Source organism: Arvicanthis niloticus, chromosome 1, assembly GCF_011762505.2.
Source record: "Arvicanthis niloticus isolate mArvNil1 chromosome 1, mArvNil1.pat.X, whole genome shotgun sequence".
Taxonomy (NCBI): Eukaryota; Metazoa; Chordata; class Mammalia; order Rodentia; family Muridae; genus Arvicanthis; species Arvicanthis niloticus.
The window spans coordinates 73464800-73488090 of record NC_047658.1 but is presented as its reverse complement, the minus strand read 5'-3'; the positions used below and the strand labels follow the sequence as shown (position 1 = coordinate 73488090).

The 23291-nt window shown below is 41.6% G+C and overlaps 1 protein-coding gene and 1 non-coding gene across 2 annotated transcripts; both read left to right on the top strand.

Moving 5' to 3' along the window:
* Positions 1-2076: 2076 nt before the first annotated feature.
* LOC117710884 (tripartite motif-containing protein 30A) lies at positions 2077-21858 on the top strand. The gene is made up of 8 exons (XM_034506169.2): positions 2077-2200; positions 12651-13134; positions 13811-13906; positions 15517-15747; positions 17571-17593; positions 18528-18628; positions 18856-18882; positions 19127-21858. The coding sequence occupies exons 2-8, from the start codon at positions 12715-12717 to the stop codon at positions 19729-19731; spliced, it is 1503 nt and encodes a 500-aa protein (XP_034362060.1). The 5' UTR covers positions 2077-2200; positions 12651-12714; the 3' UTR covers positions 19732-21858.
* On the top strand, positions 20361-20469 carry LOC117699506 (U6 spliceosomal RNA). Its single transcript, XR_004605194.1, has one exon. It is a non-coding gene; the product is annotated as a U6 spliceosomal RNA (small nuclear RNA).
* Positions 21859-23291: the final 1433 nt, after the last annotated feature.

The following is a 23291-nucleotide window of genomic DNA, read 5'->3' as shown; positions in this document are numbered from 1 at the left end:
TTCGAAGTGGAATTCTGCCTGCAGAGAATGCTCATGAAGAGCTAGATCATAGTCTGGGTATTTTATAGTTTTAATTCCCAAACAGGCCTTCAGAAGAAACAGAGAAACCCTTAAGTAAAATGTAGAAAAGACAGAGACATGGTAGCTCCTCTCATCCCTGAACTCAAGAGTTTGAGGAAGAAGTATTCCCAGGAGTTGGAGACCATACTGAACACTTAGTTCTAGACCAGGCTTGAATGTAGAGTAAATTCCTGCCTTCAAAAAAAAAAAAAATTGTAAGAGGGTTTTACATAACTATTAACACTTCATAAGGATGGGAACATCAAAATATTGTTTGTCAGCAATTATGTCCACAGCAAGAGCAACAGTAGAGGCTCATGACGTTATCAAGATATGAAATTAAGGTAAGGAAATAGCTAGGGATAAAGCACTAGTCCAACATCTACAAGGACCAGGGTTCAATCACTGAAGTCAAAGGCCAAACTAAACAACAGCAAAAGTCCATGATCCCAGCACTGGGGAGGCTGAGGGAGCTAGATCTCAGGTGGGGTCAGGCTGGGGTACACTTTGAGAGCATGTTTCAAAGGAAGAAGAGGAGAAGGAAAAAAAGAACATCAATATGTGAAATAAATTCAAACTACAGGGTCATATCTGCTGTCACTTGTCATCCCAGATTTTAGCAGATCTGAGAGTGTAGGAAAATAATGAGAGAGGCAACAGGAGTGGGGATGAGAGGTGATGGTGACTGCACAGGCTTCTCTGTTGTTCCCTCACTCAACTAACTTTCTTTCTCAAGTTAACTTTCTTTCTTTTTCCCTTTCTTTTCTTTCTTTCTTTCTTTCTTTCTTTCTTTCTTTCTTTCTTTCTTTCTTTCTTTCTTTTATTCCTTCCTTCCTTCCTTTCTTTTTTCTTTCTCTCTCTCCTTCCCTCTCCCTCTTCTCTCTCTCCCTCTTCTCTCTCTCTCTCTCTCTCTCTCTCTCTCTCTCTCTCTCTCTTTCTTTCTTTCTCTTTCTTTTCTTCCTTCCTTCCTTTTTTCTTTCTCTCTCCTTCCCTCTCCCTCTTCTCACTCTCCCTCCTCTCTCTCTCTCTCTCTCTCTCTCTCTCTCTCTCTCTCTCTCTCTATCTCTTTCTCTTTGGAACGTTTCATGTGTTTCCCATGCTGTCCTGATGTCAGTCACTATGGCTGAAGATGGCCTTTGAGCTCCTGATCCTCATGCAGCCAGCTGCAAAGCAGTGGGATCCTGGGCAGGTTTGAATAAGAATGGCCTCAGAGTCTAATATCTTTGAATACTTGGTTCCGAGTTAGCAGGACACTATTCAGGAAAGATTAGAAATATGACATTATTAGAGAAGCTATGGCAGGGGTGCCAGCTTTCATCACTCAGTAGATTCTGACCACCACCTCCATTCTTTCTGTGCCTCGGGTTTGTGTCAAGTTTGTGTCTCAAGATGTGACTTCTCCCTTCCTGCTCCAGCACCATGTCTCCCTGCCTGCTGCCATGCTCCCCAGTGTGGTGGTCATGAACTCTAACCCACTGGAACTGTGAGCCCCAAATCACACACTCTCCTTATAACTTGTCCCAGTCATGGTGTTGATCACAGCAGTACAGGAGTAACTAAGACAGAGTACATGCAGGAGCCACCACACCTGGTTCTGTACACTTCTGAGGACCATCCCAGTGCTCCATGCTTGATAGGCAAGGACTGTGTCAACTGAACCTCATTCCCAGCCCTACAGATTTTCCCCTTCTCATCCTAGTAATGTGGAGTCACTATACAGGAGTTCAATAGACCTTTAAAGCCAAATAGGAACCTCCAAGATATTCTGGTGAGGGACTCCTGGAAGGAGGGAAATGAATGGATGGGTCAGATCCGCACTGTGAAAAGACTAGGTCTGTTCAACCACAGAATATATAATCTGCAGGAGACCATGGGGCAGGGGGAGAGCCCTCTGAAGCTCATTACCTGCTGGGAGTGTGGTGAGGTGTTTCTGCCTGGCTCTGCACATGCTCCTCCCCATTCTGTCTCCAGAGAGACAGCCAATGCTTATCTGAAGCTAACTTCCTCAGCTAGTGGGGCCCTGCAGGCTTATGCAAAGGCATTTCATTGGTCTGTAGAGTTTTGGTTTCTGTTTCATTTCCAGCCCTCAAAGTTTCCTTTCTCTAGCTTGGAGTCGAAAATACCTTGAAGTTCTGGATTGGTGAGTTAATTCTCCGTGATTTACAACTTTACGGTGTCTGGCAAAGGGTTGAACAATTTCAGGAGGCAGAGTTTTGAGGACTTTGTTAGGAAAACAATGCTTTTGCTTGGGTGACTTTATCGTGTAAAAAGGAGGGGAGGGGAGGGGCTGCCGGCCTCAGGCTGAAAATGCAAATGGAGGAGCTTGAGAGAGGTGCCTCCCCAATTTAAAAAAAAAAAAAAGACTACTTTAAAAAGATGACTTTTATCCAGATTGCGTCTCCTCCTACCGTTTCATAATCTGTAATTTTGAATTGTACCTTGTTAAAGAGATCCAGAACGTTGTTTTCTAAGACAGTAGCTTTCCTGACAGCGAAGCTGTTAGGTCAGAGCCTCTGGTTTTTAATGCGTTTTTGTTTGATAAAGTGATACTTCCGCATACTCTAGGGCAGTGGTTCTCAGCCTATGGATCACGACCCTTTGGGGATTTGAACGACCTTTTCACTGGAGTTGCATATCAGATATCTCGCATATCATCCGTTTATATCATGATTCATAACAGTAGCAAAAATATAGTTATGAGGTAGCAACGATCACAATTTTATGGTTGGGGGTCACTGCAACACGACCTGTATTAGAGTTGTAGCATTAGGAAGGTTGAAAACCAGTACTCTAAGAGACCTGGAGTTCTTTGTTTAGTACTAGAGGCTGTGCCTCTTACGTAGTCACTGGCCTTGTTTGATAGCTCCAAGCCTGGGAATGACTGCAGTTATTTCCTTCCCCTTCAGGCATTTTCTCCAAACCAACATAGACTTTAGCTCAGCTTGAGATTCCAGCCACAAAGGAGGCAGGAAGATTATAAATTGATGGTCATTATGGGCAACTCAATAAGATTTATAGAATTTTTTTTTTAAACATTTTTGACTTAGTTCAGTGGTAGGGTACTTTTCAAGCCTAGGATTCAGTTCCAACAGGAAGGGGTACTTGAAGATGGGAAAACTAAACACCATGAAGCATGCTCAAATGACACATCTGAAGATTTTCCCAGAAGGGCCAGCTTTTCTAAGGTTTCTTGGAGAGAGGATACCTTTTGTTTTGCTCAGACTGGTCTCCAGCTCTTCAGTCAGCCCCCACCCCACCCCCAGGTCTCTGGAGTGACAGGGGCACATGACTGCTGTAGCCTCTTTCTACCTTTAAAGGATGAAAATTAGATTTTTTTTAAATTATCAAATCATAATTTTTACTTTTTAACACAGGGGTTATAAATACAAAAATGCAGGATCCATGGGGAAGAGGATGACACAGGAGCATAGGTGTTCAGGGAAAGTACAGATATCTTTCAGAACAGGGTATCAGCTGGGTGAAGGTTCAGGGGACAGGTCACTATGACTCTGCCTATGATTCACTTGTCCTTATCTAAGTTGGTACTATTCGCCAAGGCTACCCATCTACAAGGTCTATGACTACTCAGACCAGTGAATTTCCACAAAAACTGCCTGTTTACAATAGCTTATAGCCATCTGTTTCAGTATTTTTCCACAGAGACCCAAGACTTTGTGTTAGCAGGCATGTATGTCAGGCCTATTGCTGATTTTAGGCTTATGGCTGATTTTAGGCAGTGTATAAGCAGGGCTGCCCCAGACATCTCCTCCCTTCTCCAAGTATAGAAGGGCCATAGCGGTTCTAATCTTGCCAAGGCGGGGATAGAGGTCTGACCTCTAATAATTAAAGGAGACCTTGTAATGGCTCCGGTCCTCCTGTTGTTGTCCAGTGAGGCATGAGGTCCATACCAATCCTGATGTCTTTTTCCTGGAGAGGGGATACTTTTGACATCGACCCCTATGCAGTCAGGCTTGTTCCTCAGGGAACCCAGAAACATATTTTTAACTTTTATTTATATTCCCTTGCAGTGATTAGCCTGGCAGCCTAAGCAAGAATTCAGATCGCCAGTCAGAAGGGGTTCTGGGTGGCCCCTCTCTGCTTGGTCTAGGGGCTGAAGTCTCCTCTTTTAGGTTGGGTGGAGATGGGATTTGGGAACACCCTGGATAGAGTAACAACCTCATCTTGAGTCTCGTGGTCCTCCATAGCTAACTTATGATAATGTATCTGAATAGATTTTGCTATCATATTATCTATCTGTTGTTTCACAAAGTTAGTCAGCCTATTTAAGGCCTAGGGACCAAAAGAAATAAGCAAAAATAACCCAATTAATGAAAATTAAATTTTTGATTTATGTTAAAAATGCCCGATGGTAAAAGAGAGAGCCATGGGAGAAACCAGTGTGATCAGGGGTATCATGGCTTTACTCAAGCTAATCTAGGCACCCAGAAGACAAACCTTCTCCTGTCATGTTGATTTTGTGAGTCTCACTTTCCCAACAATTGGTTCTTGTCCCTGTTCATAAGTCATTGGTAAGTAATGGTCCTGGCCTAATAAAATATGCCCTGACTATATGTTCTTGTAATATTTTAGAAGAGTTTAAGAAGGATTGAATGCAATGTATTGGAAGCATGGTAGATTCTGTGTTCGGAGGTTTTTATTATTATTTTGAACCCTCTTTTTTGTAAATGATCTGTCCCCAGATTTTGATTTCCTATGTTGTTTTTACAAAATTACATCAGCATGACTTTTGTATTTCCTCTAAGTTATATAATGAGTTGGGTATACTTGTTCATAATAGTCTCTAATGACTCCTTTTTATTGTGCTTCTTCTTTCATTCTTGAATTTGCTTGAGTTATTCTCTTTTTTTTTTTAAAGTTAGCTATGAATCTGTTGGTTTTATTTTCTTACAAATTGTTTTGAAGACAAGAACCTGGAACAGCTGGGCACATGCTTTTAGTTGCAATACTCAGAAGGCTGAGACAAGAGGAACTGTGTGAGTTCTAGGTCAGCCTGGTTTACATAGAGAGTTTCACGACAGCCAGGGCTACATAGTAAAACCCTGTTCCCAAAATGAGAGGGAGGGAGGGAAGGAGGGAGGGAGGGAGGGAGGGAGGGAGGGAGGAGAGGAGAGAGAGAGAGAGAGAGAGAGAGAGAGAGAGAGAGAGAGACTAACTGACTGTCAGAGACAAAGAATAACTCAGATTATTCATTACATTTTCCTAAGGTCTTTCTGTTCTATTTGATGTATTTCTGTTTTCATCAGCATTCTCTTCCCTTCTGATAACTTTTGGTTTACTTAATTTTTTTTTCTACTTCCCTGAGGCCAAGTATTAAGTTATTTACTTGAGATAGTGTTTCTTTATTTAATGTAGTCCCTTCAGGCTTCCCTCTTAGACCATCTAGAATACTGAATTTGCTGAGGTGTGTGTGCCCCTCTTAGACTGTCTGGAGCACAGTGTGGGAATGCTGAGGTGTGTGCATCCATTGTCATTTCATTTTTCAAAAACCTCCCTTTGATTTCTTTGCTAATTGGTTTAGAGAATGTTGTATAATTTCTGTGTTTGTGATTTTTTTCCAAATCTTTCTTTTGGTGATTTCTAATTTCCTACTATTGTGGTTTAAAAAGATATTTCATATCATTTCACTCTTCATACATTATTAGAACCTCTCTTATGGCCCTGCAGATGATCCTTCCAGAACAATGCACCCCATGTGTGTGCTGCTGTCACTGGTGGGAATGTCCTGGGTGAGGCTGGGGTAGTTCAAGATCAGTTCCTTAATGATATCCTATCTGCTTCTTTCTCTGTTTTATCTCCTTGTGGAACACTCATAACAAGTATACTGATTTTCTAAACACTGCCGTATAAATCAGCATCTTCATTCTTTTTGTGACCTCTGTCTTTGGCATGATACTTAGGGGTGATGGTATTCATTCATTTATCTTTTTATTTTAAAACATTTAAAATTTTTCATCATATCTTTCCCCTTCCCCAACTACTTGTTACCCACCTAACTTCATGCCTTCTCCCTTAAAAATTAAAAATCAGCTTCTTCCAATGGCATGTCACTGTTTATTAATGACACTCCAAGGCAAGCCCCATGCCCAAGAGTATTTGGCCAACACAAATGAATTCCATGTTTGTTTGTAGGGTATTTGTTTTTTACTATTTGTTTTTGTTGTTGTTTGGTTGATTGGTTGGTTGGTTGGTTGGTTGGTTGGTTGGTTGGTTGTTTAGTTGGTTTTTGTATACTTCTTTTAAGTGAGCTGACTTCAAGTTGATAAACTTTTTGCTTGATCTTGTCTCCTGTTGATTGAACCTCTCTATTGTAGGGTCAGTTTCATTCACTTGAAATATTAAGCTCCAGAATTTCAATGTTGCTTTTTATTGTATTATTGATTTTCTGGTTTTTCTTATTAATTTTTATTTTGGATTTCTGTCCTGACAATCAGTGATTTCTGTTCTTTGAAGTCAGTTACTAGAGTATGATAATTGTCTTTTGATAAAATGATGTTTTTCACTTTTTGGTGTTGGGGTGTGTGTGTGTGTGTGTGTGTGTGTGTGTGTGTGTGTAAATGCTTGCATATTATGGAACATCTATCTCCTCTAAACTTTTCAAGTTAGATTCTATGGGGAAGGACTTATATATTCCATGTAAGGGTGGCACTTAATTAGGTTTGATGGCTCTGATTCTAGCTAAGTACAGAGTAGAGTCTTCATACAATTAAGTGAGCAGGGCTGAGTGCTTGCCGAGTCTGAATGTGTCTCTGTGGCCTATTTTCCCTTTCCTCAAAGTATGAAAGCCAGTATTCTGTTCTCAGAGGGTCTGTGATGTCGGGAGCATGTGAAGTGAACCACTGTGGCATTTGGAAACTGCTTAGTGAGTTCCTCACCACCAAACTGCTGATAGATGGAGATCACCACAGAACATACCTGAGACCCCCAGTCACACCATAGCAACTCAGGTCCAAGGAGAAGGAATGTAGCTACATATGGCTCTGACTCTGTAGCAGGGCAGGGCAGAGCACTATCATAAATTCAGGAATGAAAAAGAGCCCTATACAAATGACAAATGAACTGAAAAAGGAAATCAGGGAAGCAAAATTCTTCATAATAGCCTCAAGTAATATAAAATATTTTGGGGTAATTCTAACCAAGTAACTGAAAGACTTGTATGATAAAATCTTCACGTTTTTGAAGAAACTGAAGAAGGTATCAGAAGATGGGAAGATCTTCCATGCTCATGGATTTGTAGGATGAACTAGTAAAAGTATACATCCCACCAAAAGCAATGTACAGATACAACTCAGTCCTTATCAAAATGCCAATGCAATTCTTTACAGACTTTGAAAGGACTATTTTCACCTTTATATGAAAAAAAAAAAAAAACACCAGGATAGCTAAAACAATTCTGAACAATCAAAAACTGCTGGAGGTATCAGCATCCCTAATTTTAAGTTGTACTATAGAGCTACAGAAAAAAAAGTTAATCAATGGAATTGAATTGCCCGACATATATCCACACACCTATGAACACCTAATAAATGGATCCAATATAATCCTCAACATAAAGCTAGACACACCTAATAGAAGAGAAAACCTGATAGAAGGAATAGCCTTGAATACAATTGACATTGGAGACAAATTTCTGAATAGAACATGGATAGTTAGTATAGGCAATAAGTTCAACAATTAATAAATAAGCCCTCATGAAACTAAAAAGTTTCTGTAAAGCAAGGGAACCCATCAATTGGACAAAGCCTGGGGGAAGAGTTTACTGACACCACATCTGATAGAAGTTTTATATCCTAAATATATAAAGAACTCAAGAAATTAGACATCAAAACCCCAAATAATCCAATTAAAAACGGGTACAGATCTAAACAGAGAATTCTCAATAGAAGAATCTCAAATAGCTGAGAAACAGCTAAAGAAATGTTCAACATTCTTAGCCATCAGAGAAATGCAAATTAAAACAACTTTAAGATTCCATCTTACACCTGTCAGAATGGCTATCAATAACACAAGTGAGCTTTCTTGTCTGGTCTGCTGCGTCCTGACCCTCCTGATTCACCTGCTGAGGAACAAATCAGCCACCTGTTCACTCTTCTGCTGAGGAACAAATTGGTCAGGAAGCCGCACCTCAGCCGTGGCATTTAAAGATACTGGAAAGATGAAGTGGTAATTCACTGAATTTGAATGATGCCCACCAGTCACAACACATTGCTGAAGAAGTGTGGATTTGATCAGAGGCGCAAAGGAAAAGAATCTGAAAGTGAAAGGACCGGTGCACATGCCTACCAAGACATTGAGAATCACTACCAGAAAAACACCTTGTGGTGAAGGTTCCAAACATGGGATCCTTTCCAGAAGAGGATCCACAAGCTACTCATTGTTTTATATAGTCCTTCTGAGATTGTTAAGCAGATTACTTCCATCCATATTGAGCCTGGAGTGGAGGTTGAAGTCACCTTTGCAGATGCCTAAGTCAACTGTTTAAATAAATTGACTTAATTGTCAAATAGAAAATAACACAAGTAACATGTCATACTGGTGAGGACGTGGAACAAGAGAAAAATTCCCCCATTGTAGGTGGGGGTTTAAACTTGTACAACCACTATAAAAATTAATATGGCAGTTCCTCAGAAAACTGGGAATTGATCTACCTCAAGACCCAGCTAAACCACTCTTGGGCATGTACCCAAAGGAAGCTCCACCATCCCACAAGGACACTTGCCCAACTATGTATATTGCAGCTTTATACATAATAGCCAAAAACTGAAAACAACCTAGATGTCACTCAACAAAAGAATGATTAAAGAAAGTGTACATTTACATAATCCAGTATTACTTGGGTATTTTAAAAATGGCATCATGGAGATGCTCCAACATATAACAAGGACGCATGCTCCACTGTGTTCATAGCAGCCTTATTTATAATAGCTAGAAGCTGGAAGGAACCCAGATGTCCTTCAACAGAGGAATGGATACAAAAAATGTGGTACATTTACACAATGGAGTACTACTCAGCTATTAAAAAATAGAATTCGAGAAATTCTTAGGTAAATGGATGGAACTAGAAAATATCATCCTGAGTGAGGTAACCCAATCACAAAAGAACACACATGGTATTTACTCACTGATAAGCAGATGTTAGCCCAAAAGCTTGAAATAGCCAAGATTCGACTAACTGACCACATGAAGCTCATGAAGGAAGACCAAGTGTGGATGCCTTGGTCCTTCTTGGAAGGATTGACAGAATGTTCAAGAGAGCAAATAAGGTGACAATGTGTGGGACAGAAAGTCAAGGAGGGGCCATTGGGAGATCACTCTACCTTGATATCCGTCCCATGTGCAGTCACCAAAGATAGCTGCCGATATGGAGGTCAGGAAGTGCATGCTGACAAGAGCCTGATGCAGCTGTCTCCTCGAAAGTCCGCCAGAGTCTGACATATCCAGAGGCGGATGCTCGAAGCTACCCATTGATCTGATCAAGGGTTCTCCATGAAGAAGTTAGAGGACTGAAGGAGCTGAAAAGGTTGGTGGCCCCAAGAGGAGAGCAACAGTGCCAGCCAACCAGAGCTCCCCAGGGTCTAAACCACCAGCCTGGGAGCACAAAGGGAGGCACCCATGACTTCAGCTGTATACTTGGGGGAAGATGGCCTTGTTGGGCATGGGTGGGAGAGGAGATCCCTGGTCCCATGAAGGCTGAACACCGAGCGGGGAGGAATTCGAGGGTGGGGAGGGGGAGTGGGGGGTAGGTGGGGGCACACCCTGTGGAGGCAGGAGGGGGGATGGGATAGGGGGTTCCTGGGTGGTGGTGGGAGTGGGGTGAGGGGATAAAATCTGAAATGTATTTTAAAGAAATTAAAAAAAAGAAAGAAAAAAATTTAAAAAAAGAAATAAGTTGTATAAATATTAGAAAGAAAGAAGAAAATGCCACCTGTTTCAGAAAACAGCAAAATGAAAATTTCTGTAAGGTTATTGTATGCTTACAAAGGAAAGACAATGCAATAAAAGATAAGATCTGCTTCAAAAAAATGGCATCATAAAATTTGCAGGTAAATTGATGCAGTTGGAAAAAAAAAATATCATGAGTGAGGTAATGCAGACCCAGAAAGACAAGTATGATATATATCCACTTACACATGGATAGTAGCTGTTAAGTAAATGATAATCCAACTATAATACAGAGACCCAGAAAGATGAGATACAGAGAAGGGCTCTAGGGGGGTAAGCATTATATCCCTGTGAAGGGGAAATAAAATAGAATTTGCTGGTAGACAGGGGCTGGGAGGGATAAGAGGGATCAGGTTGGAGGGAAGGGATGGAGAAAGAGAGTACAGGGAGAGTCAGTTGGAATTAGAGGGCATTTGGGGAGTGGTGTGGAAACTTCCTGGAATCTATGAGGGTGACCCTAGTGAGGACTCACAGTAATAAAGGATACAGAGTCTGAACTGGCCATCTTTTGTAGTCAGGCAAGATTTCACCTGGTGGGCTTGATTTCATTCAGTTGAGTTGGTGGCCAACAGGATCCTGGGGAAATTCCCTAAACAGTTCAGGCTGATGCTAGAACAGAGGGCTATTCTCCACAAACAGACACTACAGGCACCATTGCCAAGGACAACATCCATACAGCTCACTGAATGTAGAGTAGTCCCCCACCACCACCCCCGGCAATGGGCAAAGAGACATCTTGTTGATGGTGTTGGTTCTTATATCAGTCTCTCAGTCAGGGGCAGCGTGGATGGCAGTCATTTATTTGTTCATCCTAGCTTGATACCTGGCTTGGTGGCCAAAGCTGTTTTATACTTGTCACCCCCCACCCCAATCAAATCAAATCCAGGCAGTGCAGCCTGAGAGGAGGAAGATATAGACTTGTGCTCCCCCATGCCACAAGTGCAAAGACCTACACTTCTCCCCAAAGCACAGGCAGGCCATATACACACAGAGCCCCACTTACCACCACTCAGTGGAGAAGCAGAGAAGGAAGACAGAGACCTATGGACCACTAGACCACCCACGGACCTGTCCTGCAGTGCATGGCATAGGTGGACACCCACTTGCCACCACCCTTAATCTCCCACTGAGGCCAGACAAGGCAGCCCAGCTAGTAGAACAACAGCTTTTGAGATAGCCTCTGTTCCAGTTGTTCAAGACCTACGTGAAGGTCACACTGCACATCTGCTGTATATGAATGAGGAGGCCTAAATCTAGCAAGTGTATGTTCTTTGGTTGGTGTTTCAGACTCAGAGCCCAAGGATCCAGGTTAGTTGATTCTGTTGGTCTTCCTGTGGAGTTCCTATCCTCTTCAGGGCCAGCAATCCTTCCTCCTATTCTTGCATTAGAGCCCCCAAGCTCCATCACTGTTTGGCTGTGGGTGTCTGTGTCTATCTGAGTCAGCTGCTGGGTGGAGCCTCTCGGTAGACAACATGCTCCTGTCACTTTTAATATTCTTTCTTTATTCTGTAGATTTTGCGTTTTGATTATTATGTGCCAGGAGGATTTTCTTCTGGTCCAGTCTAGTTGGTGTTCTATAAGCTTCTTGTATGTTTATAAGCATCTGTTTCTTTAGGTTTGGAAAGTTTTCTTCTGTGATTTTGTTGAGATTATTTTCTGGGCCTTGGAGCTAGGACTCTTCACCTTCCTCTATTCTTATTATTCTTAGATTAGGTCTTGTCATGGTATCCCAGATTTCCTAAATGTTTTATGTCAGGAATGTTTTAGCTTTCACATTTTCTTTGATTGATGCATCATTTTTTTTTTCTGTTGTATCTTCTACACCTTAGATTCTGTCTTCCATCTCCTATATTCTGATGGTGATGCTTGTTTCTGTTGTTTCTGTTCTCTTCCCTAGGTTTTCCATCTTATTGATTTCCTCAGTTTGTATTTTCTTTATTGCTTCTGTTTCCACTTTCAGGTCTTGCACGGTTGTATTTATTTCCTTCACCTGTTCAATTGTGTTTTCCTATATGTCTTTAAGAGATTCATTTGTTTCCCTTTTAAAGACATCTATCTGTTTAATTGTATTTTTTTCTGTGTTTCTTTAAGGAATTTATCCATTTCCTCATTAAAGACCTCTATCATCTTTATAAGATTGAATTTAAAGTCATTTTCTTCTGTTTCAGTTGTGTTAGGCTACCCAGGGTCTGCTGTAGTGGATAGCTGTGCTTTGGAGGTATCATATTGCCCTGGCTCTTATTGATGGTGTTCTTTCCATGGCCTTTGGCCATCGGGATGGTTTTGGTCCCTGGGTGTTCTTGTTGTAGTAGGTATTGGGAGGGGAATCCACCTCAATGGTTCCGGTGTGGCAGGACTCTGGTAGATATATGTGGGCTGTATGGTTCCAAACCTGCAGTTCTGTATAGTTCAGGAGCATCAGGTCTGATGAAAGTGGGCTGAGAGCGGGGAGGAGAATGGAGGTCTCCCCAGGATAGGAGGGCTCAGAGAACAAGAAAGATGGCTGGGGGGGGGGGGGGCAGTGTGAGGGAAGCTTACCTGTATGGTTCAGGAGTCTTATGGAGGTGGAGAAGCTGGAAAATGGAGTGACTTGGCTCCATTTCTTACTTGGCTCCCTTTCATCATCCCAGTTACATAGGCACCTGAGCAGAAGTGTAAGGAGTCAGAACAGTCAGACACAGGATCATAGCAACTATGGCTTCAGAATTCATGAAGAATTTAAAGGAGGAGGTGACCTGTCCTATCTGTCTGGACTTAATGGTGCAACCCGTGAGTGCAGATTGTGGTCACAGCTTCTGCCAAGCCTGCATCACACTGAACTATGAATCCAGCAAATGCAATAAGGAGGAGTTCCTTTGCCCCGTTTGCCGAGTTAGTTACCTGCTTAGGAATCTGAGGCCTAATCGACATTTGGCCAACATAGTGGAGAGGCTCAAAGAGTTGAAGTCCATCCCAGAGGAGGAGCAGAAGGTGTTTTACTGTGAAAAGCATGGAGAGAAACTCCAGCTCTTCTGTAAGGAGGACACGATGGCCATATGCTGGCTTTGTGAGCGATCTCAGGAGCACCGTGGTCACCAGACAGCTCTCATTGAAGAGGTGTCCCAGGAGTACAAGGTAAGGATGGGGGAGTGGGGGAGGGGAGAACATAGCAGGAAACAGTACCAGGTGGGACATCTCTACTTTCTGTGATCAGTTACCTAATTATCCTGGACTCCAGGTCTGGGAGTTCATTTCATAATGAGACCACCTTATGTTTTGTTTGTTCATTTGCCTGTTTTTCAAGACAGGGTTTCTCTGTGTCCATCTGGCTGTCCTGGAACTCCATCTATAGATCAAGTGGCCTTGAATGCAGGGATCAGCCTGTTTCTGCCTCCTGAGTGCTGGGCTTAACAGCTTGTACCACCACCTACTGGCATGGCTTGAGACTACCTTTTAAAAAGAAGATGGGGAATCTTTTTGAGTAGATGATGATCTTACTATTTTCTTCCTACTCCTAGATTCTAGTTGCCATTCCCTGGGTTTCTGTAAACTCTGCTGAGACCAAGTTGATTTTGTCCCTGTTTGCCTTCTTTTTAAAAATAGATAAGTTTCTTATTTGTTTATTTATTTATTTATAGTAGATTAAAACTATATGTGTATATAAATGTTATGTAAATAATTCATATCACAATCTTTTAAAGAAAAGTAGCAATTCCTGGCTTTCCGTCTTTCCCGAAGGTCTTAGCCTTTTGATAGAACAGCAGTTTGACTAAGCATACAGCTTGACTGTGCTACAATTTCTTCCTTACAGGAGAAGCTGCAGGCAGCTCTGCAAAAGCTGATGGCAGACAAGAAAGAATTTGAGAACTGGAAAGATGACCTTCAAAAGGAGAGAACTTACTGGGAGGCAAGTGGGGACCCTTCCTAAGGGAGTCAGCCTGATGCCCAGGAGGGACCTGGGCAAGAAGTTCCTGGGGTCTTTACTTCCCAGCAGTTGATGAGGCCAGGAGACCTTGATTACTCCTCCCTACTGGTTGGTTCCCTTGGGTCTGGAGATGCAGAGTCAGTGTATCATAACTGAGCTGGGCTCTGTGAGGAGCTGGCACCATGGAGGGTGCTTGGTCAGGGTATCTGGGTCTCACTCCTATGGTGCCTTCTGAAACTGTCACTCTACTGGGGAAGATACTTGGGGATGGGTGGATCATGGATATGTAATCTGCGTTTAACTTCTGCCAGAAGATTAAAAGCAGAATGAGATGCCAGGTATGGTGGCATATGCCTTTAATCCCAGCAGTTGGGAGGCAGAAACAGACAGATATCTGTGATTTAAAGGCCAATCTGGTGTACATAGCAAGTACTAGGTCGACTATAACTATAAGGTAAGACCTGGCCTAGGATGGATAGATAGGTAGATAGATAGATAGATAGATAGATAGATAGATAGATAGATAGATAGGGAGGGAAGATGGATGGATGGATAGATGGATGGATGGATGGATGGATGGATGGATGGATGGATGGATGGGGAAGGAAGGAAGGAAGGAAGGAAGGAAGGAAGGAAGGAAGGAAGGAAGGAAAAGAAACAAAGGGAGGGGTGGAAAGATGACTCAGTAGTTGAGAGTACCCTTGCAGAGGACTTGAATTTGGTTCCCTACATCCACATAGTGGATCATAATCATCTATAATTCTAGTTCTGGAGGTCCCAATACTCTCTCCTGACACACATGATGCAGACAGGCAAAACATACACACACACATACACACATAGACATACACACACACACACACACGGAGGGAGGGTGGAGGGAGAGAGGGAGAGAGGGAGGGAATAAGAATGAGAATAAATACACTTTTAAATAAATATATTATAAAAGTGCTTTTTATCAAAAATATTTTAAATATTTATTTATTTTTAGTTTAAGTATATGAGTCTTCACCAGCATATGTGTGTGGTTCCAGTGAAGGTAAGAAGAGGTCATCAGATCTCTTAGAACAAGAGTTACAAGTGGTTGTGAGTCATCGTGTGGGTGCTGGGAATTGAAACTTGGTCCTCCTGAAGAGGAGCCTGTGCTCTTAACTTCTGAGCTATCTTTCTAACACTAAAGTCATTTTTAGAAGTGGAATAAGGAATATTACAAGGAGAAGCAAGTGTCTTAGACAGCTGTATGAAAGCTGTATCATAGCTTGGTGTTCCATTTTGGTTTAGGTGGTCTTCATAAAGCTGACCAGAGGTCTTTGTTTTGGAATGTCATTAACAGACACTAAAAGGCGATACACGATTCCTTAAGAGTTCCTTCCTTTTTTTAAATTTCCATTCCCATACAAGGCTAGGAGATGATGGAGCAGACTTTTAATCTCAGCACTCTGGAGGCAGATGCTTGTGGGTCTACAGAGCAAGTTCCAGGACAGCCAGGGCTACACAGAAAAACCCTGTCTTGAATAACAAAAACAAAAACAAAATTCACACACATCATGTTTTGACAAACTTAATAGTTCACCCTTTTCTTATCTCTGAAGAATCAAATACACAAAGAAGTGGAAAATGTTCAGTCAGAGTTTAAACGAATGAGAGATATTGTGGACTCTGAGGAGAAGAATGAATTGCAGAAGCTGATGCAAGAGAAGGAAGACATTACCAGCAGCCTGGTAGAATCTGAAAATGAGCATGCTCAGCAGAGCAAGTTGCTAGGAGACCTCATCTTCGATGTGGAACATCAGCTACAGTGCTCAGCCACAGAAATGCTGGAGGTAAGACTACATACAGGAGAACCCAGGGTCAAAGAGTAAGGGGACAGGAAGCCATTGTCCTCCCTCTCTGCTTCTGTGATCTTCCTGGTGATGACAGTGAGTCCTTTCTGAACTCTTTTCTCAATCAGTTTCAGAGGCAGAAGGAAATGCTGCATGCATAAATAGCAAGGAGTGGAATTCTGTTTTTATTAGTTTATCAAGAACAGCACAAAAATTAAACCTTGGAGATCTATTGAATCCATGGGCATTTATGACACCAGCTCTCTACAGAGCTGTGTGGTTCAAGTACCTTATACTAACTCCAATTAGTCATTAGCAAACAAAGGAACTTCTACCTGAGAGAGCTTTATGTTTCCATCATAGAATAATCCAAGGCTTTCCTCATCTGCAGTGGCTCAGTAATTAAGAGCATTGGCTACACTTCCAGAATGCCTGGGTTCAAGTCCCAGCACCCACACTGCAGCTCAAAGTAACTTCAGTTTTAGGGAATCAAACACCCTCTGATTATTAAAGCTACTAAATGCTACAACTAAGAGGTAAAATAGTGGGCTTGGGGGATGGCTCAGTGGTTAAGAGCACAGTCTGCTCTTCCAGAGGACCTGAGTTCAAGTCCCAACAACCAAATGGTGGCTTTCATCCAATTCTACTACGATTTGATGCTTCTTCTGACATTCAGGTGTACATGATGATAGAGAACTCATATACATAAAATAAATAAATCTTTTTTTAAAAAAAAAGGAAGTAAAATAGTAAGTCTAGAGCAATGGCTCAGCCATTAAGGATACCTGGGTTCAGTTCCCAGAACCCATAGTGGCTCACAACCATCTCTAGTTCCATAAGATATGATACCCTCTGACTTCTTTGGGCACAGATACACATGTGGTACACAGATAGACATGCAGGCAAAACACACATAAAATAAAATTTGATATAAAAGCAATATAAAAATGAAATTTAAGAAGTTGTCTTAGTGTTTTACTGTTGTGAAAAGACACCAGTAAACTCATAAGGACAATATTTAATTGGGACTGGCTTACAAGTTCAGAGGCTCAGTCCATTATCATCAGGAGCATGGCAGCATCCAGGCAGGCATGGTGCAGGAGGAGCTGAGAGTTCTACATCTTCATCTGAAGGCTATTAGGAGAAGACTGGCTTCCAGGCAGCTAGGCCAAGGGTCTTAAAGCCCATGCCCATAGTGACACACCCACTCCAACAAGGCCACTTCTATTCCAACAAAACCATGCCTCCTAATAGTGCCACTTCCTAAGCCAAGCATATACAAACCATCACAGAAGTTTTAAAAGGAGACATAATAATGAGAGAGAGAAAAAATGTAGGGCTAAGAAGGGAAGTCCATGAGAAAGTGTGAAAAGTCTTGTAAAGAATGTGTTTAAGTAGACTGTATAGAAAGTCAACCATGCCAGAGCCTAACTGAAGAAGTCACAAACAAAGGAAAAAAAAAAAACATAATGAGGCATATGTAAGAACCACACTCACTGCCCTGACTTCCAACTGACTCTTTTCCTGCACTGCTCTTAAAGAGCCTCCCTTTTCTGTCTGCTTTCATGAGAGTTGGGCATATTTTATTTCTGACTCGTTCTGTCAGATCTTTCTCTGATTAGTCACTTTGTCCGCCCCTCAATTAGATGTCATTGTTTGCCGCCTTAATAAACTCATTTACAGACTATCCCTTACAGGAAATAGCTCCTTGTGTATTGTCATGACTTTTCTTTCACAGAATTTCAATTGTGACGATTCTCACCCTCCCCCAACCCCCATCTTAATGAGAAGTCTTAACTCCTGTTTTCTCTGTTTCTGTCTAGGGTGTGGACAGCATCATAAAACGGTATGTATGGCTGCCAGTTTTTCTATGTGGTAAGAATGATTTAGTTTTCAAGTCAGACATAATTTCTCCCAGGTTGGGGCAATTTAGATGAAGTGCTGAGTTTCTGATCAAAAAGCAATATTGCAACTGTTGAGAATAGATTAGATTCTATGGTAGAGATGGGTTGTGGGGAATTGTAGAGTTTAGCTCAGTAGTTGGACGAGGAACTAAAAAATTAGAATACTCTTAACTCCACTGTAGTTCACCCTGTGTGCCTGCAGTAGCTATGGATCTGGATTTAACAGGTCTTTATTTTTGGTAGATAGAATGCATCTTGTATGTCTGCAGTGCACACAGAATTGTCCATTGGGAAAATTCCCTTGTGTTCACATTATGGGAGTGTGGTTAGAGGATTTCCTTGTGTCCCGAGGGAACACCCAGCCGGCCGCACCAAGGATTTTCCTGAGACACTGGGATCATATTAGTCTAGTTTGTTGTCCTCATCTTTTCCACCGGTTTGGAATTTCTTCAAGAGAATATGAAAAATCAGATGTTATTTGTGAGTCTCCATATTGACTAAAGGTTTTGGAGACATTGGAAGTTTAAAGACATATTTCCCACACTTAACATTCATGGGAATATTTTCCACACATTTTTTTCAGACATTATTTTTGGTTTGTTTTAAGATTTACTACTTCATCATTGCTTGTGAGTTCAAAGAGGCAGAGTGGGAGCAAAGAACTACTTAATTTTAGAAGGCAAGAACCATGGTCCTGACAACGTAAGGCCTTCCCAACACTACACTGAAAGTAAGCTGAAGGAGACATGATCATATTCAGGATGTGCTCTGCCATCTCTACCTCTTCAGCATCCTCTGTGGGTGGAAGTGAGAGGAAGTCAGAGGTAGTTGGGAGTCACTGGGAGAGATTGTAGGTCAATTTTATTTTAACCCTAGGAGCCATAGTTTTCTGATGAGGAAGACCAAAACCATCCCCAGGGAACAAAGAAGAGTGTTCCGAGCCCCTGATCTGCAAGGCATGCTGCAAGTGTTGCAAGGTGAGGAGAGCTATGCTACATGAGTGGCTGTGGGATTCTTATGGTTTCTAGATATGGACAAGGAAGAGTAGACACCAGCTACTGGTGATTTGACCATCTCACAGGGGAAATGACCCTTCATCTTTGACCCTGTTATGGTTTCCAGTTCTTCCTCTGATCCAGAGAAGAAAAGGACTTTACAATGCCTTTGCTTGCATTTAATATTGTAAATTTTTATCCCATTTCAGAGGTCACAGAGGCCCAACGCTACTGGGGTAAGGAAAATTTACAGCATCGTAAGCTACCCACTTTTCACTGTCTTGCAGAGCTTATGTTTGTTAGGCCTCATGTTGCTTCTCCCAAAATGTGTAATGCTCTTGCAATGTTCTGCTTCTGTGATTTCTGCACAAAGTTCTTTCCAGTGCCTGTGTGCTTCCTTCCTAGACTTCTGTTAATAACATCATAGATAAGGCTGTTTCCTGTCCTTCTCATGACATGTAGTCCTGTCATTTTGCGCAGTTCGAGTGACGCTGGTTCAAAACAACAATCCAAACATTGCCATTACTGCCGACAAAAGACAAATACGATATGAAGACCACCAAGCAAGAAGTTTTGCACATGAGCATGAACACTGTCATGAAGGCGTCCTGGGATACCCAGCTATCCAATCAGGAAAACATTACTGGGAAGTAGATGTGTCTGGAAAAGGTGCTTGGGTTCTGGGATTAAGTGATGGAAGCTACCTCTTCAATCCAATATTTCGTTCAAATGCTGAACAACACCTCAATCCCTTGTTTCGTTTGGGTATTAGAAATGATTCACATTATCAACCTAAATATGGTTTCTGGGTTATAGGTCTTTGGAAAAAGTCTGTGTATAATGCTTTTGAGGAGTGTACTTTCACAGGCAAGCCCAGTGTCTTGACCCTGTCTCTGATGGTCCCACCCTGTCGTGTTGGTGTTTTCCTTGACTATGCAGCTCGCACTCTCTCATTTTACAATATTTCCAACCATGGGACTCTTATCTACAGATTCTGTGCAAATTCCTTTCCTGATAGGGTTTTTCCATATTTTAATCCCATGGGAAGTTCAGAGCCAATGACAATATGCTGGCCAGACTCTTAACCTTCACCTGTTACTGTGTAGGGTCTCTGACTCTGGAGTGTATGTCATATGCCTTAGCTCATTAGTACCATTTTTTTTCCTGTCTCTAATCTTTCTGTGTGAATGTCTTTTATTGGTAAATAGGATATATTCATTTCTCTAGGCCATATTCTCAGTTTCTCTCTCTCTCTCTCTCTCTCTCTCTCTCTCTCTCTCTCTCTTCCTCCCTCCCCTCTCCCTCCCCCTCTCCCTCTTCCCACTCTGTGTGTGTGTTTAGGTGAGAATAGTAAATCACTTCCCATATAGTCAAGGACAAAGGTCTGAGTGCTCACTGCGTAAGATAACACTGCTGCAAAATTTTTATTCTTCATGCCAGAGATGGAAGCCAAGGCCTTGTGCATGGTGAGGAGGTGCTCCACCACTGAGCTACTTACCTCAGCTCTGTCATGTCTCTATAACATCATTCTACCCATCAATGAAAGAGGATTAAAGAAAGTTCTTCAACAGCTTGTTTATTTGTTCTAAAAACTATATGTAAGAATCTCTGGTTATGAAATGCACCCTTAGCTGTAGGCCACTTTTGCCAGGATGCTGCTTCATCAAAGAATGAGGGAGAAGCAGCACAGTGAGACACACTGAAAATAGAGACTGTGTCCTCTCTCAGGCATCATGTGTACCCCAAGTAGAATGACACAGAGAATATTAATAAGATCCCTGCTCAAGGATGACATGCAAATTTATGAAGCATTCCACATTTTTGAAGAGCATTGATGTCCTAAACCATATTAGAGAGAAAGGGGGTGGGGGGAGAATGAAAGAAAGAAAAAAAAAAGAAAGTAGACACTGTATCCAGAGTATCTGAGCTCCAGTCATGGTTCTGAACATGTCAGCAGTCCTGGCATGACTAGCATTAGTAACAGATGTGCTTCTTTTCCTACACTGCCTCAAGCCAGTGTGAGAAATATGAAGTATGCAACGTGGGCTAGTGAGGAGTAGCCCTTGTCAATAAGCCTGGGCATTTTTATCCAATTCCCTGCACCCACATTCATACAATATGCCCTCTGACTTCCACACATATGTTGCAGCATGTAGAGGCCCAGACACATACACAAACACAAAATGTGCAAATATAATTTTCTTCATGAAAAGAAACTTGGTAAGGATAGAGCATCCACTGAAGTATATCAGTGTTTATTCTGTTAATTACTGTGAGATACACGCTGTGTTATAGTGTCCCATAAAACCGTGGGAAATAGGCAAGGGTTGGCTTTCCTGAAGTCTTATTACTAGACCCTAGATAACCATTATCATGACCTGAACACTTCAGCTTTTCTTATGGAGGTGTGTGTGTGTGTATGTGTATTCTTAATGATCACTTATTTTAGTTACAATAAGGACCCCCAAAAGAGTAAGGCTATATATATATATATATATATATATATATATATATATATATATATATATTATCCTTATCAACTACTAAATTGTTATATTCATTATTTTTATTAATAATGACAATAGTAGTAAATTTATCTTTTAGTGTATAGTAAAATATAAACAAGAGTATTACTCAGGACTTGGTTTGTTTCAGGCATGTGACTGGCAGTCCAGTATGGTGTCTTACTCATTTGGGAGACCTTATCACTGTGACTAAATTAAGTGATCATTAAGACTGTATCAGAACCTTGCATGGGACCTCATACCTGCTGCCCTGCATCTGGGAAATTGTGGCAGGAAGATTGCTGTATATTTGAAGCCACCCTTGTATACAGAGTAAGACCCTGTTTTAGAAAAATTAAAAATATACATTGGTTCACTTCAAAACCACTACTCCATTTTGTTTTAAGAAATTGAATAACTAGGGCTGGAGAGATGGCTCAGTGGTTAAGAGCACTGACTGCTCTTCCAGAGGACCTGAGTTCAATTCCCAGCAACTACATGGTGGCTCACAACCATCTGTAATGAGATCTGATGTCCTCTTCTGGTGAGTCTGAAGACAGTGACAGTGTACTTACGTACATAAATAAATAAATCTTTAAAAAAGAAAAAGAAGAACTGGAATAACTAGATTGTAGAATTGCAGGTTTTGGGTTGCTTTTACAATTTGTAAATATTTCTGTTTGCTAAAAATAAATGTTCTTAACATCATAGTTGTCCAGTCTTCTTTCAATATTGCTTCCATAATTGTGTTCCATCGATTCCTTTTTTTCTGTTAGAAATGTCAATGTGAATTGCACGTAGTTAGAATGATACACATGGTGGCACTGCTCAGTGACAATTGTGGCCAGTGCTGTGCTCACCTGGTCACCTTCATCCTCACTGAGGTCAGAGAGTGACAGCAGACCTGAAGGACACAGTCTGCTTTGGCTTTTTTTTTTTTAAGTTTTTAAATATTTTTTAAGATTTATTTTATTATATTGGGTGTATAAATATGTACCTATGTGTATGACTGTGTACCACATGCATGCCTGGTGCGTGTGAAGGTGGTCAGCCTCTGAGTAAGTGCTGAAAATCAAACCCAGGTCCTTTACAAAAACAAATGCTCTTAACTACCGAGCTAACAACTCTCCAGCCCAAATGTTTTGTTAAAAAAAAAAAAAAAAAAAAAAAAAAAAACAGAATTGTGACTGCAGAAAAGCTCATGCCGAGCTAGATGGTTGTGGTTGTCTGCGTCCGTGTATTTTAACGTTTCAATTTCTAGCTCTTCCCCACCAGTTCTGAGCTACTGGAGGAAAGGCATATTTTTGTCAGGTATCCTCTCTCCACAGTGCTCATCCTTAGCGTTTCTCAAGTTCTTCATCAAGCTGCCAGTAATGTACTAGTCTGAAGGGATTATGATCACAAAATGTGTAATAAGATATTACCAGCCAGATAGATTAAAAGATTGTTTTAAAGATTTATTTATTTATTATTTATACAGCATTCTGCCTACATGCATGCCCGCAGGCCAGAAGAGGGCATCAGATCCCATTACAGATGGTTGTGAGCCACCATGTGGTTGCTGGGAATTGTACTCAGGACCTCTGGAAGAGTAGTCAGTGCTCTTAACCCCTGAGCCATCTCTCCAGCCCCTAGATTAAAAGAATTAACGGTATTTCCTTTCTTATGATACTGGAGCCAGAGGTCTAAGACCAAGTTTGCTCCCATTTTACCTTCAATCTTCTGTTAGCCTACAGGTGGTTCAGTGCTTGCTTTTACTTTATTTTCACAACAGCTGCAGTTCAAAATATTATTTTAATGCAGGTTTATACAAGGGGGTGGGGAGGCCCTGAGAAGACACACCTGAGAGGTATGGACTTCTCAAAAAAATATTCTCAAGGAGTAGGACATGCCCCACCCAAGACCCTTGCTGTGTTTTTGTTTATGGTTTTGGCCCCTGAACATGGAGTCTGAAGGACAATCTTTTCAATAGAGACGTTACTTAGATCACTGCCAGGGTCCCTTCTGCCCAGCCATCCATGTTGCCCCCTTGGGTGTATGTTGAGTTCTTTCTGAGATTCATACATAACTTCCACCACCACCACCACCTCCGTGTGGTTGATAGTCCATTGCTTTATTCTGAGCTGGCTGGTGGGTGTCCT

Excerpts from the sequence above, each read along its gene's own strand:
- LOC117710884 (XM_034506169.2), top strand. The coding sequence starts at position 12,715 with ATGGCTTCAGAATTCATGAAGAATTTAAAGGAGGAGGTGACCTGTCCT. Across the intron at positions 13,135-13,810 it reads AGGTGTCCCAGGAGTACAAG|GAGAAGCTGCAGGCAGCTCT; the intron begins GTAAGGATGGGG and ends TCTTCCTTACAG. Across the intron at positions 18,629-18,855 it reads CATGCTGCAAGTGTTGCAAG|AGGTCACAGAGGCCCAACGC; the intron begins GTGAGGAGAGCT and ends ATCCCATTTCAG.